Source organism: Pseudomyrmex gracilis, unplaced genomic scaffold, assembly GCF_002006095.1.
Source record: "Pseudomyrmex gracilis isolate BER0280 unplaced genomic scaffold, ASM200609v1 scaffold_10, whole genome shotgun sequence".
Taxonomy (NCBI): domain Eukaryota; kingdom Metazoa; phylum Arthropoda; class Insecta; order Hymenoptera; family Formicidae; genus Pseudomyrmex; species Pseudomyrmex gracilis.
The window spans coordinates 1,533,712-1,552,066 of NW_018020594.1; the positions used below are offsets into that span (position 1 = coordinate 1,533,712).

General features: G+C 33.0%; 1 protein-coding gene across 1 annotated transcript; it reads right to left on the minus strand.

Moving 5' to 3' along the window:
• Nucleotides 1-9,443: 9,443 nt before the first annotated feature.
• On the minus strand, nt 9,444-18,075 carry LOC109862646 (sodium- and chloride-dependent GABA transporter 1-like). The gene is made up of 11 exons (XM_020442750.1): nt 17,690-18,075; nt 14,413-14,718; nt 13,642-13,776; nt 13,402-13,530; nt 13,129-13,237; nt 11,958-12,329; nt 11,289-11,505; nt 10,763-10,915; nt 10,443-10,646; nt 10,120-10,290; nt 9,444-9,961 (listed from the first exon to the last, which is right to left on the minus strand). Exons 2-11 carry the CDS (start codon nt 14,711-14,713, stop codon nt 9,821-9,823), a joined length of 1,932 nt encoding a protein of 643 aa, XP_020298339.1. The 5' UTR covers nt 14,714-14,718; nt 17,690-18,075; the 3' UTR covers nt 9,444-9,820.
• Between the last annotated feature and the right edge of the window lie 280 nt (nt 18,076-18,355).

Sequence of the window (18,355 nt, forward strand, 5' to 3'; positions counted from 1 at the left end):
AAACAAAGTGCAACGGAATTGTTTATCGGGATAAAGAGAATTTCGTATTGCAAATTACAAATATAGATGCTAATTTTTTTTATCTCAATTTAAATCCTATAAAACGCTTACAATTATAAGAATATAAAAAAAACATACAAAATCTAAACTACTTTAAAGCTACGATGATCGTAAAAAATGAGCCTAAGATGTCGAAATAAACGTCAAGTCCCTCACGGACTGTTCGTGGGATAAATCTTCGTTGTGCGAAGTTTTTTGAAGCAAGCTTATCTCCTCCTTAAATCCATTCTCTCTTCCACTTGCATATTTCTTGTGGATACAGGAAAATTTTAGAAGTCTTTTTCCCCGTAAAGTTTTGTAACTTACGAAGTGTCATGAACAGCAAAATGCTTCACCTAAAAGAAACTATAAGTATTTGCCCCTGCGCAAGCGCTCGAGTATAAAAAGTTCCAAAATATGTAGGAAAAATAAATCCATCCGACATTTTAAACGTATAATACTGTTAAGAAAAAAGATATCAGAAAAACTCAACTGCATTGTTGTCTTTTCTGTTTGTTTGTGTGTGTGTGTTTTTTTTTTGTTTTTTTAATAATAATCGTGTCTCAAATAAACGACTTTCCGTGTAGAGAAAGTAATCTTCATATCTTCTTTCATTCACTGTCGTGTAATTTAAATTGATCATTTCGAGCAATGGAAGTTTGCAAATACTGTAGCGCTGTACTTAATATTGTTTCGTTCTACGAAGAGGAAGCGCATCTTGGAGGAAAAATAATTGCAATCCCAATGAATTATGCATTAGCCGTAACGATGAAGTAAAGGAACTGTCGGTAATGTAATATTGCACGACAAAGGAATCTGAGTTGGTAGTAGTAAGGTTGATAATGACATTGTATTAATATCGTATAGTAATTATATTAACGTGTGTCAAGCTGACACATCAGCGCAATCGAATATGTGTTGCAAAATAATTTATTCGCTCTTTTGTTACTCTTTTGTCGCAAATATTGTTGCTGCTCAGGTCGTTTCTGGAAAAATCGATGTCTGTGCCGATTCAATTATTTGTGCGAGAAAAAACTCTGTTATACATCAATGACGCGTAATACTATTAAAATCTCTGAAAAATTATTAAAACTTTAAACGTAGTTTCAACTATACTTTTTTATATATAACACAATTTGTAATTTTAAGAATTTATGCACGCATGTGTTTTACGTCGGTATAATACTAAAAAAAAAAAAAAAAATTATAAAAGGGATGTCGCGAGCCAGATTCATAACAGTCGTTTATAGCGCGCTGGAGTTTTATCCTTGGTAATTTTTTAAGTGCACTTTAGCCTCTTATATATTCTTGCATCTTAAAGTATTGTATTGCTTACAAACGCGTGAAAAATATGTAGGGTTACATATTTCAAAGTAAGCTTGAAAAAATGTTTATCGAACTCAATACATTTTGCTCCAAACATTTTTGGAGATAATTATGTATAGACATATTTCATACAACACGTACGTCAGTTGTATAATTACATAAAATTTATTTTGCGAAAGAAAGTTTGGAAAAAGTTTACTTATCAAGTAAAGTATCAACAAAACGACTAATTTTTGCTGCAGTTTTTATTGATTGTAGACGTGTGTAACGAGAACATATATGTACTACCTGAACACGCGGGTTTACCGTTGATTTGAAATTGTGGTTTTGAATCAAAGTGCATTTTGTTGTGTGCTGTTATATATTTGACATAGAAGTGTGTATGTAGAGAGAGTGTTGTCATGGTGACGGAAGTTGCGGAATCGCGTCCTAAAGTAGCGTCACGTTGCCAAAGGTTCTTAAGCCTTGCCGTTTTACTGCCAGGTGTACCCTTCGTGAGAATCCCGAGACTCGTGTTCAACGACTAGGTCATCCGAAACCAAACGACACAAGGTGATTGCCTTGATGCTTGTGTGTAATTCTCAAGTGCCGTTAATTGCTTTATATAACTATATTATACGGGAAGTATCTAATGGAACAAACGTGTATTACAAACGCTAAATTGTACTGAATCTTTTCCATAAACTAACACCAAAGTAATTTATCACGCGTATAAATACTTTACGTGTCTTAAGTGTTTTCTCAGTGTCTGCAAAACAATATATTTTATTATCAGAAATAAAACTCTTTATTAATTTCATAGTCGCATTGTCTGACGCGCGCGCGGGCGCACACACACACGTGATTGAAAATTGATTGAAACTGATAAACATGTTATTGTCTAAAGTCTAATATATCGTACATGGCATATATTGTATTTTTGTATTGTTTTTTATAAACGTACGTCATAAATAAATAAAAACCTAATATTATATGTATAAGTTTATATGAAACACACATAAAAACAGTGCTAAAAATTGGAAAAAACAATCTGAGAAGTGCTTTTATATATGAATGACACGGTGATCGCTTTGCGTGATTTTTTTCTGTCCTGTTATATTGTCAACGTGATTTAAACGGTGGTTGATGAATTGCTTCATCACGAGGATAATCATATAAGTTATCTGTAATACTTCTTACATTGAAGAACAGCTGCTGAACGCTTTCTACATAAATAATGACTACATATGTACACACACTCACACTGCAATAACAAGAATACAGCTCGCGATATTGTGATTCTGCAATGAGAAGATTTAATTATACGATAAACTCTGTTAGTTTATATTGTTGCAAACTAATTATCCAGAGATTGCCTTCGACTGCGCAGAGTCGAAGTTTTTAATGTAATTAGTAAAAGTATTAAACCGATATCGAGAATGAACGTAATTAAGATTTGTCTTGCTTTAAAAAAGAAATTGTATAATTTTTTTTTTTTTTTTTTTGATTGCATAAGTAGCTTACGTTCATGAAGAAAAGAATTCACGTCGAGTAGTTTTCTGAAATCGCCGTGTTGCGCGATAAACACCAGATCTGATCAGCAACGAATGCAAGGGAAGAAAATCGCAAGCTTGCTGTGTCCTTTCGCAGTGTAAATCCTATAATGCGATATTATCGCGGTGGGGCTCTGTTGCTCCAGTTTCTGATATCTAAACTTAGCGAACAAGTAATAACGATTACGGAGCACAAAACCATTAACTATTTACGTTGACTACAAAAACAGCAGCAAAATGCTATTCTCGTTCCTGTTGTAGAACATTTACTTGTTCTTTTCGGACAAGAATAATCTTATTTGCCGGTATATACTGTTTTATTGTTATCATTATATCATTTCTATAAAAAGTAGTCCCGTAAACTATTTATGTTAAATCGCTCAAATTAATGCAATTGTAAACTAAAACTATTTATGTAGTGACGCGTGCATAATATCAAAGGTCAAGAAGATATTAATTGCGATCTCTATATATTAAAAGAAATTTTATTTAAGAATATTTGAAATTTGAGAAAACTTTATTTTATAATTAAATTTTATTAAGTGGATATTTATAATGTATCCTATTTGCTTCGTGCGATAGCTATTATCGGTTAAGGTAATTATGTAACGTAATTTGCATAATAGAAGTAACATAATTTACGCTGCAGCAAGGAATAATGCCTCGAACATTTTGATCTTCTTGTTTTCCTGCTTCTTTTCTTTTTTTGACATTACAGTAAAAACGCAGATATTGTCCGATCAGAAAAACCAATGTCTAAAAAAGCCAATATCTATATTTCGAAATATACATAGTTATAAAATATACATGAATGTACATATATCTACTAGATATATATACGTTTCTCTATTTTTGTTATTACGTGTTTTTAGCACAATCGTAAATTATGCGGAAACAGCGAGCGCAGTTAACGAGAAGCATTTAATCTTATTTGCAACATACTCATTAGGACGACTCCGTAGGTGTGCTGATTAACATTGTTGTCTTTATTAACACCAAGCTGTTATTATAAAGGTACTGCATCAAGACACGGAAAAAAGATTTATGTGAGAGCAAGAGACGCAAGAATGTATATAAATATTTAATTATATATATATTTAACCCTTTTTGCATCCCGAGCGTATTATGGCGCAGATTATGAATGTCCCCGCAGCAAAGCCGACAGAGAGTGCACAGGATTAATATTAGTTTAGTTTCTTTTATAAATATGTCTGCGTCATAACTTTTTATGTAGAGATAATCAGTTATTTTTAAATTAGTTACATTACATACACAGTGTGCAAGTTGCGCGCACAGAAACAATAGAATATTTTGGCAAAGAGAATATGCACACATAAACAATTTTTCTATTTTAACGTGAAAATAATTAACTTAATTTGGGGAATAAAAACAGATACAAATTCTAATTAGTGTTTATGAAATAAAGACGCAAGTAATATCTCATGTGTGTCAGTTTTCAGAGTTTTCCACACAGGCCTTCGAGAGTTTTCTAGCGAGAGAAAATGGTAGAAAAAAAAAAAAAAGTCGTAAAAGTGTTGCATATTTAAAAGATCACATTTCAACATTTTATTCGTTGATATTCAAGAATTTTAAATATTCAAGAGTTTAATGACGCTTTCGCGTAAATTGTAAAATTAAATTTTTGCATTCTTGTTGTTCATGTAGATAAATAAAAATATTTCTTTCAACTCGCGAATAATCTTCAGTGTGTTTCTTCCTCTTCTTTAAAAAATATGCGTGAAAAAAAAAACTGTTCCTTTATCAAAACCGATGGCTTAAAGAAAAAGAACAAGAAAATATTAATGCAACGTTATTTATCTTTTCGCGTAGTTCGCACGGTCAAGAAACGCTTCGAGTGTAAAAAAAAAAAAAAAGAGTCTTAACGAGCGAGATGTATCACCGTAAAAGAGACTGTTGCTACCGTGGGCATCTTGTGGAAGATGCGCCGGTGTCGCGATAATAGCTGCCGCCGCAAAATAAAAGACCGCGTAACGATCGGGTTTACCGTGGCAGACGACGCGAAACACAGGACTTTTCGCACTTCGCTGCTCGTCGTTATCCTTATCCGTCGTAAAACACACGATGGTACGATGCGCCGTAGTGCGAGATGACAGGAAGTCGAGGTTGAAAACTAGAAAGCACAGAGAGATAGTTGGTGTGTGTGTGTGTGTGTGTATGTGTGTGTGTGTGCGCGCGCGCGCGCGTGCATGTGAGTGTATATATATAGTATCGCATTTCCGCTATAATGCATTCACTGTGAGATTCTGCAATCGTCAATTGAAAATGCACTTTTGTCATCGCGGTAATGGTGCTGGTGTAGAGCTTTGAAAAGTTTCGAGAACCGGATGTATTTATCTGCCTTTTAGCAAGACTTGAACGAAGATTCTTCCTTGACTGCGTTGCACGGTTGTAAAAGAGTGAAGTCTAGTTGAAGACAAGACATTGCGATTTACCGGAAACTACATACAGGCGAGCGCTCTTATCTACAGCCTCGGAAGCTGTGTACTTCAACTTGACGTAATTATTTTGACGTTGTGTCGTTAGTAAACTATGCTCGCGATAGTAACCGACGTTGCCGAGATGGAATATTGCAGGAACATGACAATCAAATTTGAATATCTGTCAAACTGTAGTGCAAACTGAATTGTTGGGTTTATTTGTTGCGCGTTCGTTAATTACTATGCACCGAATTCCATATGCATTTCTATTGGCAATCAAAATATTTGTACAATAACTGTAATGAATGGACGCTTCTAATCCGCGGTTGTCACTTGCGACCGCGTGAAATAATGATTGAGCAGCAACAAAAGCATTATGAAGCAAAAACACAACTGACAATATGTACACAAGTGATAAACGGACTGTGGGATGATTAGAATAAAAACAAAAAACAGTGTATTTTAGTTTTAGATGTACGTACTTATTATTAAAATCCATCATCGCAAAAATGTAGATGTTAATATTTATTCAAATACATATACGGGGGATACATTTTAGCCGGAAACGTATATATAATATATCGTACATATGTGAAACATTCAATGCATTAAGCCAACACACATTTGCAAATAATGCATTTTGTTCTTTTACCGCGCGTATAGCTTAAAACATAAATTCAAAATTTCTCCGGTTTTTTTTTGAGAGCACACACATACAAACATCGTGAGCTCGAATTACGCTACTTAAATTTGTCTAAACTTGCTTTTTAAAAATTCTTACACACCATCTTACCTCAGATTTTCTCATAATTCGGATATAGAAACACAGAAATGCTTTCAACTCTCGCAATACGCGAAGTTATGTGTGTGCATATCATGACACAGTCGATAAATTTCAAGATCGAATGTATCAGAGACGAGACATCAGTAGAAAACCTTCTGATAAGAATTGAAAACAATTCTGAAATAAGAAGTTTGGTAATAATTTATGTTTTATAATTATTATCAATTTGTGTGTTTTTAATTAAAACATTTAGTGTATTATAAAATATATATATATATATATATATATATATATATATAAAACGCTTACATAAAAATTAAGATTATTATCACATTCTGTGATAAGAGTATATCGATGTAGAGAGTGTTTGTCATTAAAATTATACAAGAAATATTTATTTCAAAATCAATCTCTGAAGCAAATTTTTATACTCGACAAACTTTTTACGTACTTATAAAAGTTTAATAAAAACACACACACACACGCAGGTTTGAAAAACAAATATAGATATTTTGTCAAATATAATGGGAAAAAGTATGTAGAGATTGAATTAATTTTAATGGCCATAATATATATATATATATATGGCTATTTCTAAACAGTAGTTTATTAAATTTATTAAACAAGAAAAAGAAATATTTGTCGTGTGAAATCAAATCGCAGAAACTTTACATAGCAAAAAGAGAAGAAAGCGGATTTCTCTTTCTTCATAGCCTCTTTTAATTTTTGTTTATAAAAACAATACCGTTTAAATTCAATCAGAAGTTTTGATTTCCTCTCTTATAGTCATATAATATTCTTATATACCATCCAAAAAGATGTACGTAATACATGTTATGTATGTGTTGTGTGTTGTCTATAGAAATATAATTTACACACAAAACACTTAGATTTTATACGAATTCTTTTAGTTGCGAACATCAATTCATAGAACCGTAATCGAATTTGTGAGCTCGTTAAATTTATTTCGACAATATTGCAGAGACAGATAATGTTATCAGATAGTAGATAATTACTCGTGTATCTCTGTGCGTGTGCACATCACATCAAATATATTTGGAAATACACAATTACGAGAAAAAATATTATCATTACAATATCATGCGTTGAACAAACGTTTGCGATATTACACATATCTTCGATTTTGTGAATTTAATTTTTTGTGATAGGTGTGAAAGAATTTTTGTTTACATGTTCGCGTGTCATTGGATATAATTTGTTGATTGATAATTAAATGAATTATTTGTAATGGTACATGTAATGTTATATAAATGCTTCGTACTCATTTATAAATGTACAATCATCGTTTTAAATCAGTCAAACGTATCAACCATCGATAAAATTACAAATTTCTCTCATGTTAATGCCGTTTATATAGATTACAATGTTTAATGCAGACCCAACTAGCTTATAAAATCGCTCGCTTCTTAGCTCACTATTGGAAGTACTTGCACATCGCAACAATGTGGTACTAAAATAGAAATAAACATCGCGTTAAGCTATCACCCATTTCTTAGTATGTATTGTACAACGTCAACAACTATAATTTTGACAATAGTTTTGTTTCGTGATCACAAGACAAGTAGTTTTTGTGTCTAAGGACTAAAACGAGAAAAGAACATTATCGATGAATTAGGCCGGTTGTGTGAAAAAAGAGCTCACTTTACAAGTCATTATTGCTTTTATATATATTTTAATCAAAGAAAAAAATTTTTAACGATTTGTTTTATAAATAAACATATCTTTTTACGTCGGAAAATAAAGGTGATTTAAATTAATAAAAAAAAACAAACACAAGTATAATAAATTATATGATAGTATTAATATATATATATATTGGGAAATTACTGTTATACTATATAATACCGAACATTACATATATTTCTACAAAACTTACCGAACAGTATATATATTTCTGCAAAATATATCGTTAATCAATTAAAAACACAAAATTAAAACCCTGTTTCAAATCTTTAGAAGATTAAGCAACATGTTTTTATCGAATAAAAGTCTTCATTTTTTTTCGAATAATTTTATATCTTTAACATATTTTTTTCTTTTTCTAAAAATTTAACTTTAACTTTATAAAATACTGTCACAAACCGTGTCACAGACACTAAATACTCAGTTGTTACGTTAGTTAAGCTTTATTCAATCTTCTATTCCTTATTTTGCGCACTTGAGAAGCAACAATTACTATAAAACTGGAAGAATACTGGCGTATCATACGTACGTATTACGATCTAACGAGAGAGAAACAGAGTATTTTTTTTTTTTTTAGATAAATAAATTTTTCGTGTGTCGCTTTAATCCTACGTCATGTATAGTAAAAACGTGTCACATCGTAACCGCATCATATCGTTTTTTTTTTTGTATATATATAAATGCGAAACGTGAACAAAATTTAAAATTTGTGCCGTCGAGGATGCAGTATAAACTGCTTTGTGATAGAAATATATTCTGTATCCAGGCTATCGTTTAGTTGATTATTGCGACTGGTTTGGAATTGAAGATGTCTTTTCTCGATGAATGCAACGTGTCATCTCCTCACAATTGAATAGCAAAACTTATATTTTTACTCCATTGCTTGTACTTTAGTGTATCGAATATTTTTATAGTAACTGTTAGTATTCGCACTTATTCTACACGCTATAATCCTATTCTATTTCATAGAGTTGCTGCAAATCCTTTAAATGCATTTACCAAGAAAAGGCCTCAACGCTCTCGAATGTATTATTTGTTATATATAAGCAATCACAGAGAATATAAATCCTATATATATTTTAAGAGCCTGCGCGCGCATCATTCTTCAATATGAACGCTTTCAGTTTCTTCAAACCAGTCGAATCATTAACCAAGAGAGCGATTTCTCCTCCGTTAAAAATTCATATATTTATCGCGATGTAATCGCGATATAAAAATATATTTCTTTCAAATCGTTCCCATATAATATCTGAATACTAGCGCGATATACTATTATTCTTTACGTCTATGTACTTCTTCTCTCCTCTCGCTTTCAATATTTATTGTAATTCCTTTACTGAGTATTTTATCAGCTTAGTCAACACACACGAGTCATTTAATTGCGATTTTCCAAATAATTTCCTTGTCTGCTCAAATTCTAAACCTTGAAACTTTAACAGCTGGTATAGTTTTTTTACGAAAGCATGTAGTTCTTCGGGAATTTGAATAATATTTACGTTTCACAATGTACGCGATAATGCGTACTCTGATATTCTGCGATATTAATTTGTTGTAATTTATTTGACAGAGAATATATGATTATAATAAAAATAGAACTGTTTTTTTTTACTCGTCATTAGAAATTTTGTTTTAAAAACCAGTAACTGTAGTGTTTTTTTTTTTTTTAATACATAATTTAGAAATGTGTGTGTGTCACCCAGCCATTAAAGAATTAAGGAGAACATACGACATTTTCATCGGAAATATTTAATCAAGTAAATGTAATGCTGTATGATTTACAATGTACAAAAATTAACAAGTGATGATTGTTGCCTAACTGAGCATATTGTATATAAAACTGATCAATTTGACACGCGTCCATTTAAATACAAATTACTACTAAATGCCCAATCAATTTGGACTCTTGTTATTCATTAATGTTTTTATTTTACTATAAATATATTACGTCTAAGATTAAGTGTAACCTAATACGAGTTAAAAGCGATTGCTAGCACTAATCATGACTCATTTTGACTCAAGAAACTGCTATTTTTAATTAAGACTGCGTTGCTCTCTGACATGGGTATCACGCCTGATTTATCGCCTTTCGGTAATTTCGCATGCGACTTTATATTCGGTTGCAGGCCTTTCGAGATATTCTAGAAACAACCAATGCGTTTTTATAACAAATCACATCTCTAATAAAATACAATCAAATTGAGATAATTAAAATACCGTTGTGATAAGCGCGATAACAACTCGAGACAACTTTACACGCACTGATTTACATGCACAATTGTATAAAATTCAAATTTACCTCCGTGATCGAGCCTGGTGTACTTATTATGTAATACAGCGCGTATCCGGGTATCCACAGCATAGATGAAAGACTCAAGCACACGCCAATTATGTCAGCCCATAACGGATACTGGTAGCGACCGCCATACGTCAGTGGTTTATATTGAACGATTTGAAATACAAAGATAAACTAAAAAATTACAAAAAACACACGATTATTTCTCAGTAGTTCAAACAATTATTTACTTTACAATTACTCTTTTGACACAAGCCAATGATAATTATCTTCAGAAGTGTATAAAGTCTATATTACAGATAGTGCAAAAATAGTTTGATACTTGCCATCATGATTACCGGCGCTAACACCACCCAGCATATGTACCAAAATCTATTCAATCGAATTCCCATCATCTGATGCACGCAGTCGCAAAATTTCTTTGCTCCGAAAATCCACGATATCGCTATCGTCTGGAAGAAGCACACCCACAGAATGGACATTCCGCTCGCGGAATAGAAGTCCATCAGTTGGAAAATATAAATTCCACCCTGAAAATGGTAATTTTAATTTTCGTTCCTTTTTGTTTCTGTTTTATTTTTTTTTTTTTTTTTATGCTACACTTGTAAAACATCCGGCAAATAACTAGACAGATTTTAACACGTACATCCGTGACCATCGGTACTCCCAGAAGAAACATTAGCAGACAGATGGCGATGGTAAACTTGATCCTGCGAGGACGAAGTACATCCGGCCAGTAATCAACCACACCTGTTATGAAAGACTCCACGATGCAAAATTCACTGTCGAGGCCGAGTATCTGCGCGACAGAGAAAGAGAAGACTGCAAAATTTCCACAATAACAATATCTTTGCTCCAAGACAAATTTAAATAATTTAGCACACGTGTTCTCCAATATATAATATGCATTTATATATAAATAATATGCATTTTTTTTTTTAGTAAAACTATAATCATGTTGACTATAGTCCGTCAATTAGAAAACGATTTATTTCATTACCAGTAATTTATATACAATTTTTGTATTTTTATTATTTTATCGTATAGACATGTAAAAAAGCTTTCCGTTGAGAGCGGCAACATGTGCGACACCCTTTCATAACGACGCACATTAACGCAAACGATCGGCGAGACAGCCGAGAGATTCCACCGTCAGAATAATAATTTCTTACGAGCAGCATAACGAAGAATATAATGGCCCACAACGGAGCACCGGGTAGCTTGAGAACGACCTCGGGATACGTAAGGAACACAAGACCAGGTCCGCTCTTGACGACCTCGGACACCTCCGTTTGCTGTTCCTGGGCGATGTGACCCAGTATCGAAAAGGTAACGCAACCGGCCAGAAGACACGTCAGGGTGTTGACTACGCAAGTGATTATTGCGTCTCTGCAAGACAAAACTCCCTTTTTGAAAGACTCCCGCAGCGACGACACTGCGTTGGAGTGCGTCGTGAATTAAGAAATAGAGCGATATAAAATCTACAATTTCTCTTGATTTCGTAAGTTGCGTAATAATACCAAACTCTCTTCAGAGTGATTATACATATGATATCAGAAACGTTCTGATTATTTCGAACCGCTTGGAGCTGCAAACTCGGCGATTGCAGCGTTGATACAATTACTTAAAGTTCTGTCGAAGAAAATGTATGTTATCGTATTACATATATATGTACGTATATATATATATATTTATATATATCCGCTTTAATATGCGCATCGATGCCTCGAAATTCTTGTGCTGATGGAAAAATTGACTTTCGAAATGAACAAAGAGAGTGTTTATATTATCGAAACTTTGCACGAATTGTTTGTCGATAATTTGTCATCGTCTTTGCTTACCTATAGCAATTGTGGTGAAACTTGTTGTACGATCCCAAGGCGGGCAGAGCGCCGGTGCCGATGCTGTACGCGAAGAAAATCTGGGTTGCGCCGTCTATCCACGGACCGGGAGTGAGCAATTCCTCCCATCGCGGGGTCACGTAGTAAAGCAAGCCCTTGTTGGCACCCTCCAACGTCACCGCTCTTACCAAAAGAATGAAAAGCACCACGTACGGGAACAAGGCTGAAAACCAGATGATCTTACCGCTCTGATGAATACCGCGCCGGATGATAAAGTAAACGAGGAGCCAGCCGATGATCAGACAACCCAGCAACTCAAACTGAAGCTTGCCGATAGACTCGATACCGGTAGTTATGCCAAGAACCCGTTGACTGAAAAATTCAACACATTTCTCTGTGCAATCAGTTCGTCGACAAATGTCGTAAATATTAAAATATTACGCATGATTAATCAGCGTGAGTAAACTACATAATTTTTTTACGACAGTAGTAAACAAAGAGAGTAACACAATTGCATAAAAAAAGCAAAATCACGTATCACGTTAAATAATAATTGCAAACATTTGTATAATTGCAACGCTAGTATGTATATAAAAATTGCGTTTCTTCCTCGTGTTTTACTTGTCTTATACGTAAAATCCAATAAGTTGGACGTTGCCATAAGGCGATTCGATCTGGCATTAAGTTTATGAATTGCAAATTTGCGACATATATATATGTATAGATACGTTCTCCTGAGATGACTTTTTACCCCGCGTTATGTCACACATTACGTAAATACGTTTATACGCGAGCACAAACCCGCTTTGACCTGATTTAAGAAAATCAATGTCGCATTTCTTAGTTCTTACATCATTCTTAAATCCTTTGATACCTTATGTCCCATGGGTACTGCAATATCCGCAAGAGATTTATGTTCGATGTAAAAACAAAAAACAAATATCTTTGTACCGTTTCATTAAACTTAAAAGAGTTCCGGATTTAAAAGCTTGTTTTGAAAAGAAAATATTCTTATCTCTCTCATAAAAAAAAACTCTTGATTGCAAGAAATAAAATCTGTCACGTTCTTTATCTTGTGCAATGGCAAATTTATTCAACATTTTATGCGCAGCTTATATATAGAGACAGCACAACGCTTAAATTGTGTTTTACGACACAATGCTTTACTTACTCCCAATATTCTTCAACCGGAGTCGTGTGATGACAGGTATTATTTGCAACTGAGCAGTTCATCTTCCCGTGAGTTCCATCGAAACAACTATCTGTGTTCCACCAATTTTCTAAGAGAGATATTTGAATGTTACGAGATATTTTATATAAAAATAAAATGTAAAATAAAATGTGTAATTATACATACACACATATTATAAATATCAAAGTTTAATAATATATTTAAGACACAGTTAAGAAGCAGTGTGACAATTATAACGCATGTAACTCTCACCACATCCACTCCAAGGAACTGTAGGCAAGTTCACGAACGTGCTTATGAGGTAGAAAAGTGTCCAAGCAATAATAATGCAATAGTACACGTCGAGGAAGAATACGATAGTCATAGTAGCGTATCCTACACCTGAATGATGAAAAGATTACTTTAGCGATTTCATATAAGTTTCTTAGTAGTTTTATCACATTTAGATTCTGTGTAATAATGTATTTTGAAACATTAGAAAATACTTCTTACCTTGGAAAATAGGACACAATTGTCCCACTAATGTCATTCCTCCAGCTCCAAGATATTGTCCAATAGCGACTTCTTGAAAAAATATAGGAATTCCACAAAACACCATCGCGATACCGTAAGTAATCAGAAAAGCACCTGCAGCATGATTACAAGACAAACAATTTGTTGTTAATAATACAAATTAATTGTATTAATTTTAGATTACATTAGCGCATAGAAATATAAATAAATAAATAATTGACATTTCTGTTGTTTTTCAATTTGATACAATTTTTTCAAACTTCCATTTTCTTACTCTTTCTCTTTCGTTTAACAGTTTTTTTATATCTCTCTTGCATTAATATAAAGAAACTTGATTACCACCGAGATACTAATTAAGCTCGAGCAAAAACCTCGGTGCACTAAATTGTACAGTGCTTTCATCGGATTACACAACTCTGTAAACTAGAGAGATAATTACGGATGTCAAACACTACTGAAATTTGATGCTGGACGAGGCGACTCGCGACTCATAGTAATTTAAACTTAACTTGAGAAAAAACACATGGGAGACGAGAATAAAATTTAAAACCAAATTTCTCTAATTTAAAATAATAAAAAAAAAAATTAAAACATTTTTCTTAAAAAAAAATTGTTTTTATGTTTTATTATCACAGAATAATGTTTTGATAACGACACAGTCGTGATTGCATGTAATTATAAGTTATCTCATTGCAAACTCGCAGAACACAATGTAAGTCCAACAACATCGCTGACAGTGTATCAACTTACCGCCGCCGTTTTTATAGCAGAGATAAGGAAACCGCCAGACATTCCCAAGTCCGACGGAAACGCTTATGCAGGAAAACAGGAAGTCGAGTTTGTTACCCCAACCACCGCGTTCGGCGTTTTCCTCTCTGTTGCTTATCTCAGTCATCTTCCCCTGTGGCGAAGAGACCGTCATTTTTGGTACAGCACGAGGCGGTTCGCGTTCCTTGTCCGTAGCCACAGATTTGGCCTTGAACTCTATAAAGGTCTGGTCGGGATCGACTTGATCCCTCTCCTCGCCCCAATAATACATTTTATCCGCCATGGCGTCTGAAACATGCCCGAAAGTTGATACTTTACGAACATTGAAAAAAGGAATCCTTGAATATAATTGAAAGGATGAAACGCGAATTTTTGTGACCTTCGTAAAATCTATTAATATAAAATTACCTGTTTCATATAAAAGTATCTGTCTTGCTACGCAGGTACAAGTTTGTTCTGTCAGACAAGAATGCACGCGATGCGTTGAATGTAAAAAAAAAAAAAAAAAAAAAACAAAGAAAGTAAGTCAAGTGTATATAGACAACATGACAAAATATAGTAACTTTTATAATAGCATCTTTTTAGAAGAAACTCACAGGGATTTATGTTTTGAAAAGTGTTCTCTGTAAAACTTCTTAAAATTTTTTGATAATTTTATTTTAAAAATATATGCAACAATTTTATTTCTCTTTAAATTATGTATTTTTACATCTAAATTTCATAATATGCTTAAAAAAGGTTTTTTTTATAACATATACACAAATATTCTTTTAAATTTTGTAAATTTATGAAGAATTTTATTTTGATTAATTATTTTTTATTAATTTGTCTACTTTCTTAAAAGTGGAGGTTTTTTCATTTTATTGTCAAAAATAAATGTTGTATGATAATTATCAATTCTAAATTATTATTATTATTGACAGTGTGTAAATTTTCTTTTCTTCTCGGAGAATTCAACTGCAAAGTGCATAATTTTTCTTTGTAATAACAATCTTTAATCGCGTATTTTACGAGAGAAAGCAATGTAATCTACGATAAATTTCCCACCTACATGCAATAAAGTCTGGCGTATAATTGTAAGCTGAGTAGTTGTCGGGTGTCGTTCGAAAATTGCTTTTTTAATACTTTTTTACTTACCTCGTTTATTTTTTATTTCTTACACAGCTATTCATTTTGTAACTTTTTGAATAATGTAAGTCTGTGGTTACTGAGAAAATTATATCACAATTCTATATTATATTAGTTATATTATAAGTTTGTGTCTAATTGCGTCATCTAAACTAACAATGTGAAGAATTAAATTTTGTTCTGTGCAGCTTTTATTTAAAATATTTAGCATCTCTACATGCTACGGTTTTATACAAAATTGCACAAATATTTAAGTTTTAGTCATTTATTTATTTTGTTTTTGAAATTTAAAAAAATTATTAATAGAGAGATTAAAATCTATTATAAAACATATTCCCAATTAGTCAAGAAACTTTATTTTTTCCACTTGCAATATTAAAATTTTAAGTGCAGCTTAATAATTTAGCTTAAACTGAACCGAATTATTTCTTATATTTATGCTTACGTAATTTAAATACTAATGCTCTTCAATCTTAAATTTGTTTTTTTTGTTTTAGTTTTCTTTACTTTCTTTGTTGATTAAAGAAAAAACTGCACAACCGGTTTGTCATCCGACATATTGTTCACAATCAGTCGCGCTCATTGTCTTCGTATATGATATTGTTTCCACGCATGAACATCGCTCACGTGTTTGGTCATTGAAAACTTCTGTCTTTCAAGAGAAACTATCTCTCTTTACGAGTGTATTTCTTTTCCCATTGTAGCTCAGCCAATTCGGGCTTCACGTCGTACATGAAGAAGGGTGCACGTGCATATCAAGTAGTGTGTACACGTGCGCAAGTGTGTGTGTTATGTGCACACAAGTGCACAATGTTTCTGTATATATGCGCTCTCTTGACTTGTGACTGTGAGCGTCATTCGGATGTGCGCGCGCTCCATGCGCGGATGCTGAACGCAAAATCAATATCAAGTTTACATCGCGTCTACATATACACGTGGACCGTGAATCTCGTTACAAAATTCGTACGCGACGTGACGCAGCACCGCTGATGCCAGTAAAATGACGATTGCGTCATCGCATTGAAGAGCTAATAAAGAGATTTGAATAACTTTACATGAAAGATCACGCACAGAAATATGTACTTGGGAAAAAATGTAGAAATTTTCGAAAAGCAAAGAAATTAATAACATTTAAAGTGTACTGTAAGTTTCTCGCTAAAAATTAAGTATATTTTTTGTAATTAATTTGAAAAACAAATATTATTCTAAATAATGTTTTATTATTCTGATGTATTTTTTCACCAAATATTACAAAAATTAAATCCAATTGTAAACTCTATGTTTTCTACTTTTGTTGTTTTAAAGTAATCTTTTCTTGTTTACGTTTTATTTTACGCGTTTTAAAATGGTCTAGATTTTTTTTAAATGCTGCATTTTTATAGAATGCAGTTTTTTTATAAGTAACATTAAAAAAAAATAGCCGTTAGCTTACGTTTTTTATTTTTACTTGTTTAAAATATTTGAAAGATATTTTATAAATTAATAAATATTTTTTATTATTGTAAAATATTATTGTAAATGTATATCTTATTATCATAGTAACAATTTGATGACATAATTCTAAAAAAAAATTATTTAGAACGGAATTTTCTTAATATAGGCGATGCTGCTTCCGCATCATGCCCTTGACTGTGCAAGGAAATAGACGACCCTTAAATGGCGTAGGTCGTGTACAAATGTGATCTTAAGTTTATTATTATACGATGCATTTACTGTTAATATGTTATATGTGGCGTCACTGTGTTTAGCGATCAACAATACTAATGAAATTTATTATTGTTAACCGCTACGGGATACAAAATTAGCTACTATTATAAAATATTATACATACATAAATTTACATGCATTTTTATTGAGATTTAAGTATGTAAATGTATACTCACGCACATAAAATGTAGTTACATGCATTTTATATCTTAATCGGCAAGAAAAGTTTTACATATTATTTTTTGCAAGTAAGTAAAAAAGTTATAGTTTCGATAAAAATGTAAATTACTCTCACACAGCGAAATGAGCATAAAAATATTTATATTCCCTCACTGTGTAGGATATTGCGTTATGTGTATTTGTCGTAAAATTTTATGTGATAAAAAAAATTGTTCTGCTTCAATTGTAAACAAGATCTTCTTACCGGAAGATATGTACAGAATTCCAATGTAGCAGCCGTGGTCGTTGATAATTTCCGTTCCTTGTGATAAGTTTGCTAAATCTGGTACTGCGTAGAATAATTACATCGTTCGCGACGAAGCGGACGCTAGTTATGCTGCGAAGGTACGTTCACGCCCGACTCTGCTTCGAGGTCAAATATCTTCCCGAATTGTTCCCTAGGAAAGCTCCCACAGCCGGGGATCGATTCTCGAGTGAACTCCGGCGAATCTACTTTGTGAGAATGACGAACTACGGAAAAGCGCACTTTTTGGAATAGATGTGATTCGGCTTGATGTTGTAAGACGTGTGTGTTTGTCACGAATATCTGCGACCTACCCCACAAGAGATGCAGTTACAGAATAATACTCCGGCTCAAGATGGGGTATGTTACCCCCTTTCGGACGCATGCGCATTTACGTGCATCCCTCCCCGGAGGACGGACGAAGCGAGGTGGCGGAATTCTGGGATCTGGTGCTGAGAGTGACCAGTACCCTTTATTCTATTAAATGATCAAAGGAGAGAACAGTTTCGCAATAATATTGCGCGTTGTGCGCTCTTTTAGAGAAACTACTGTTTAGCTTTGTCGTTTTGCACCGAAATCGAATATAGTTCTCACAACAACACATCAGCCAGTTTGTTTATAAGAAAA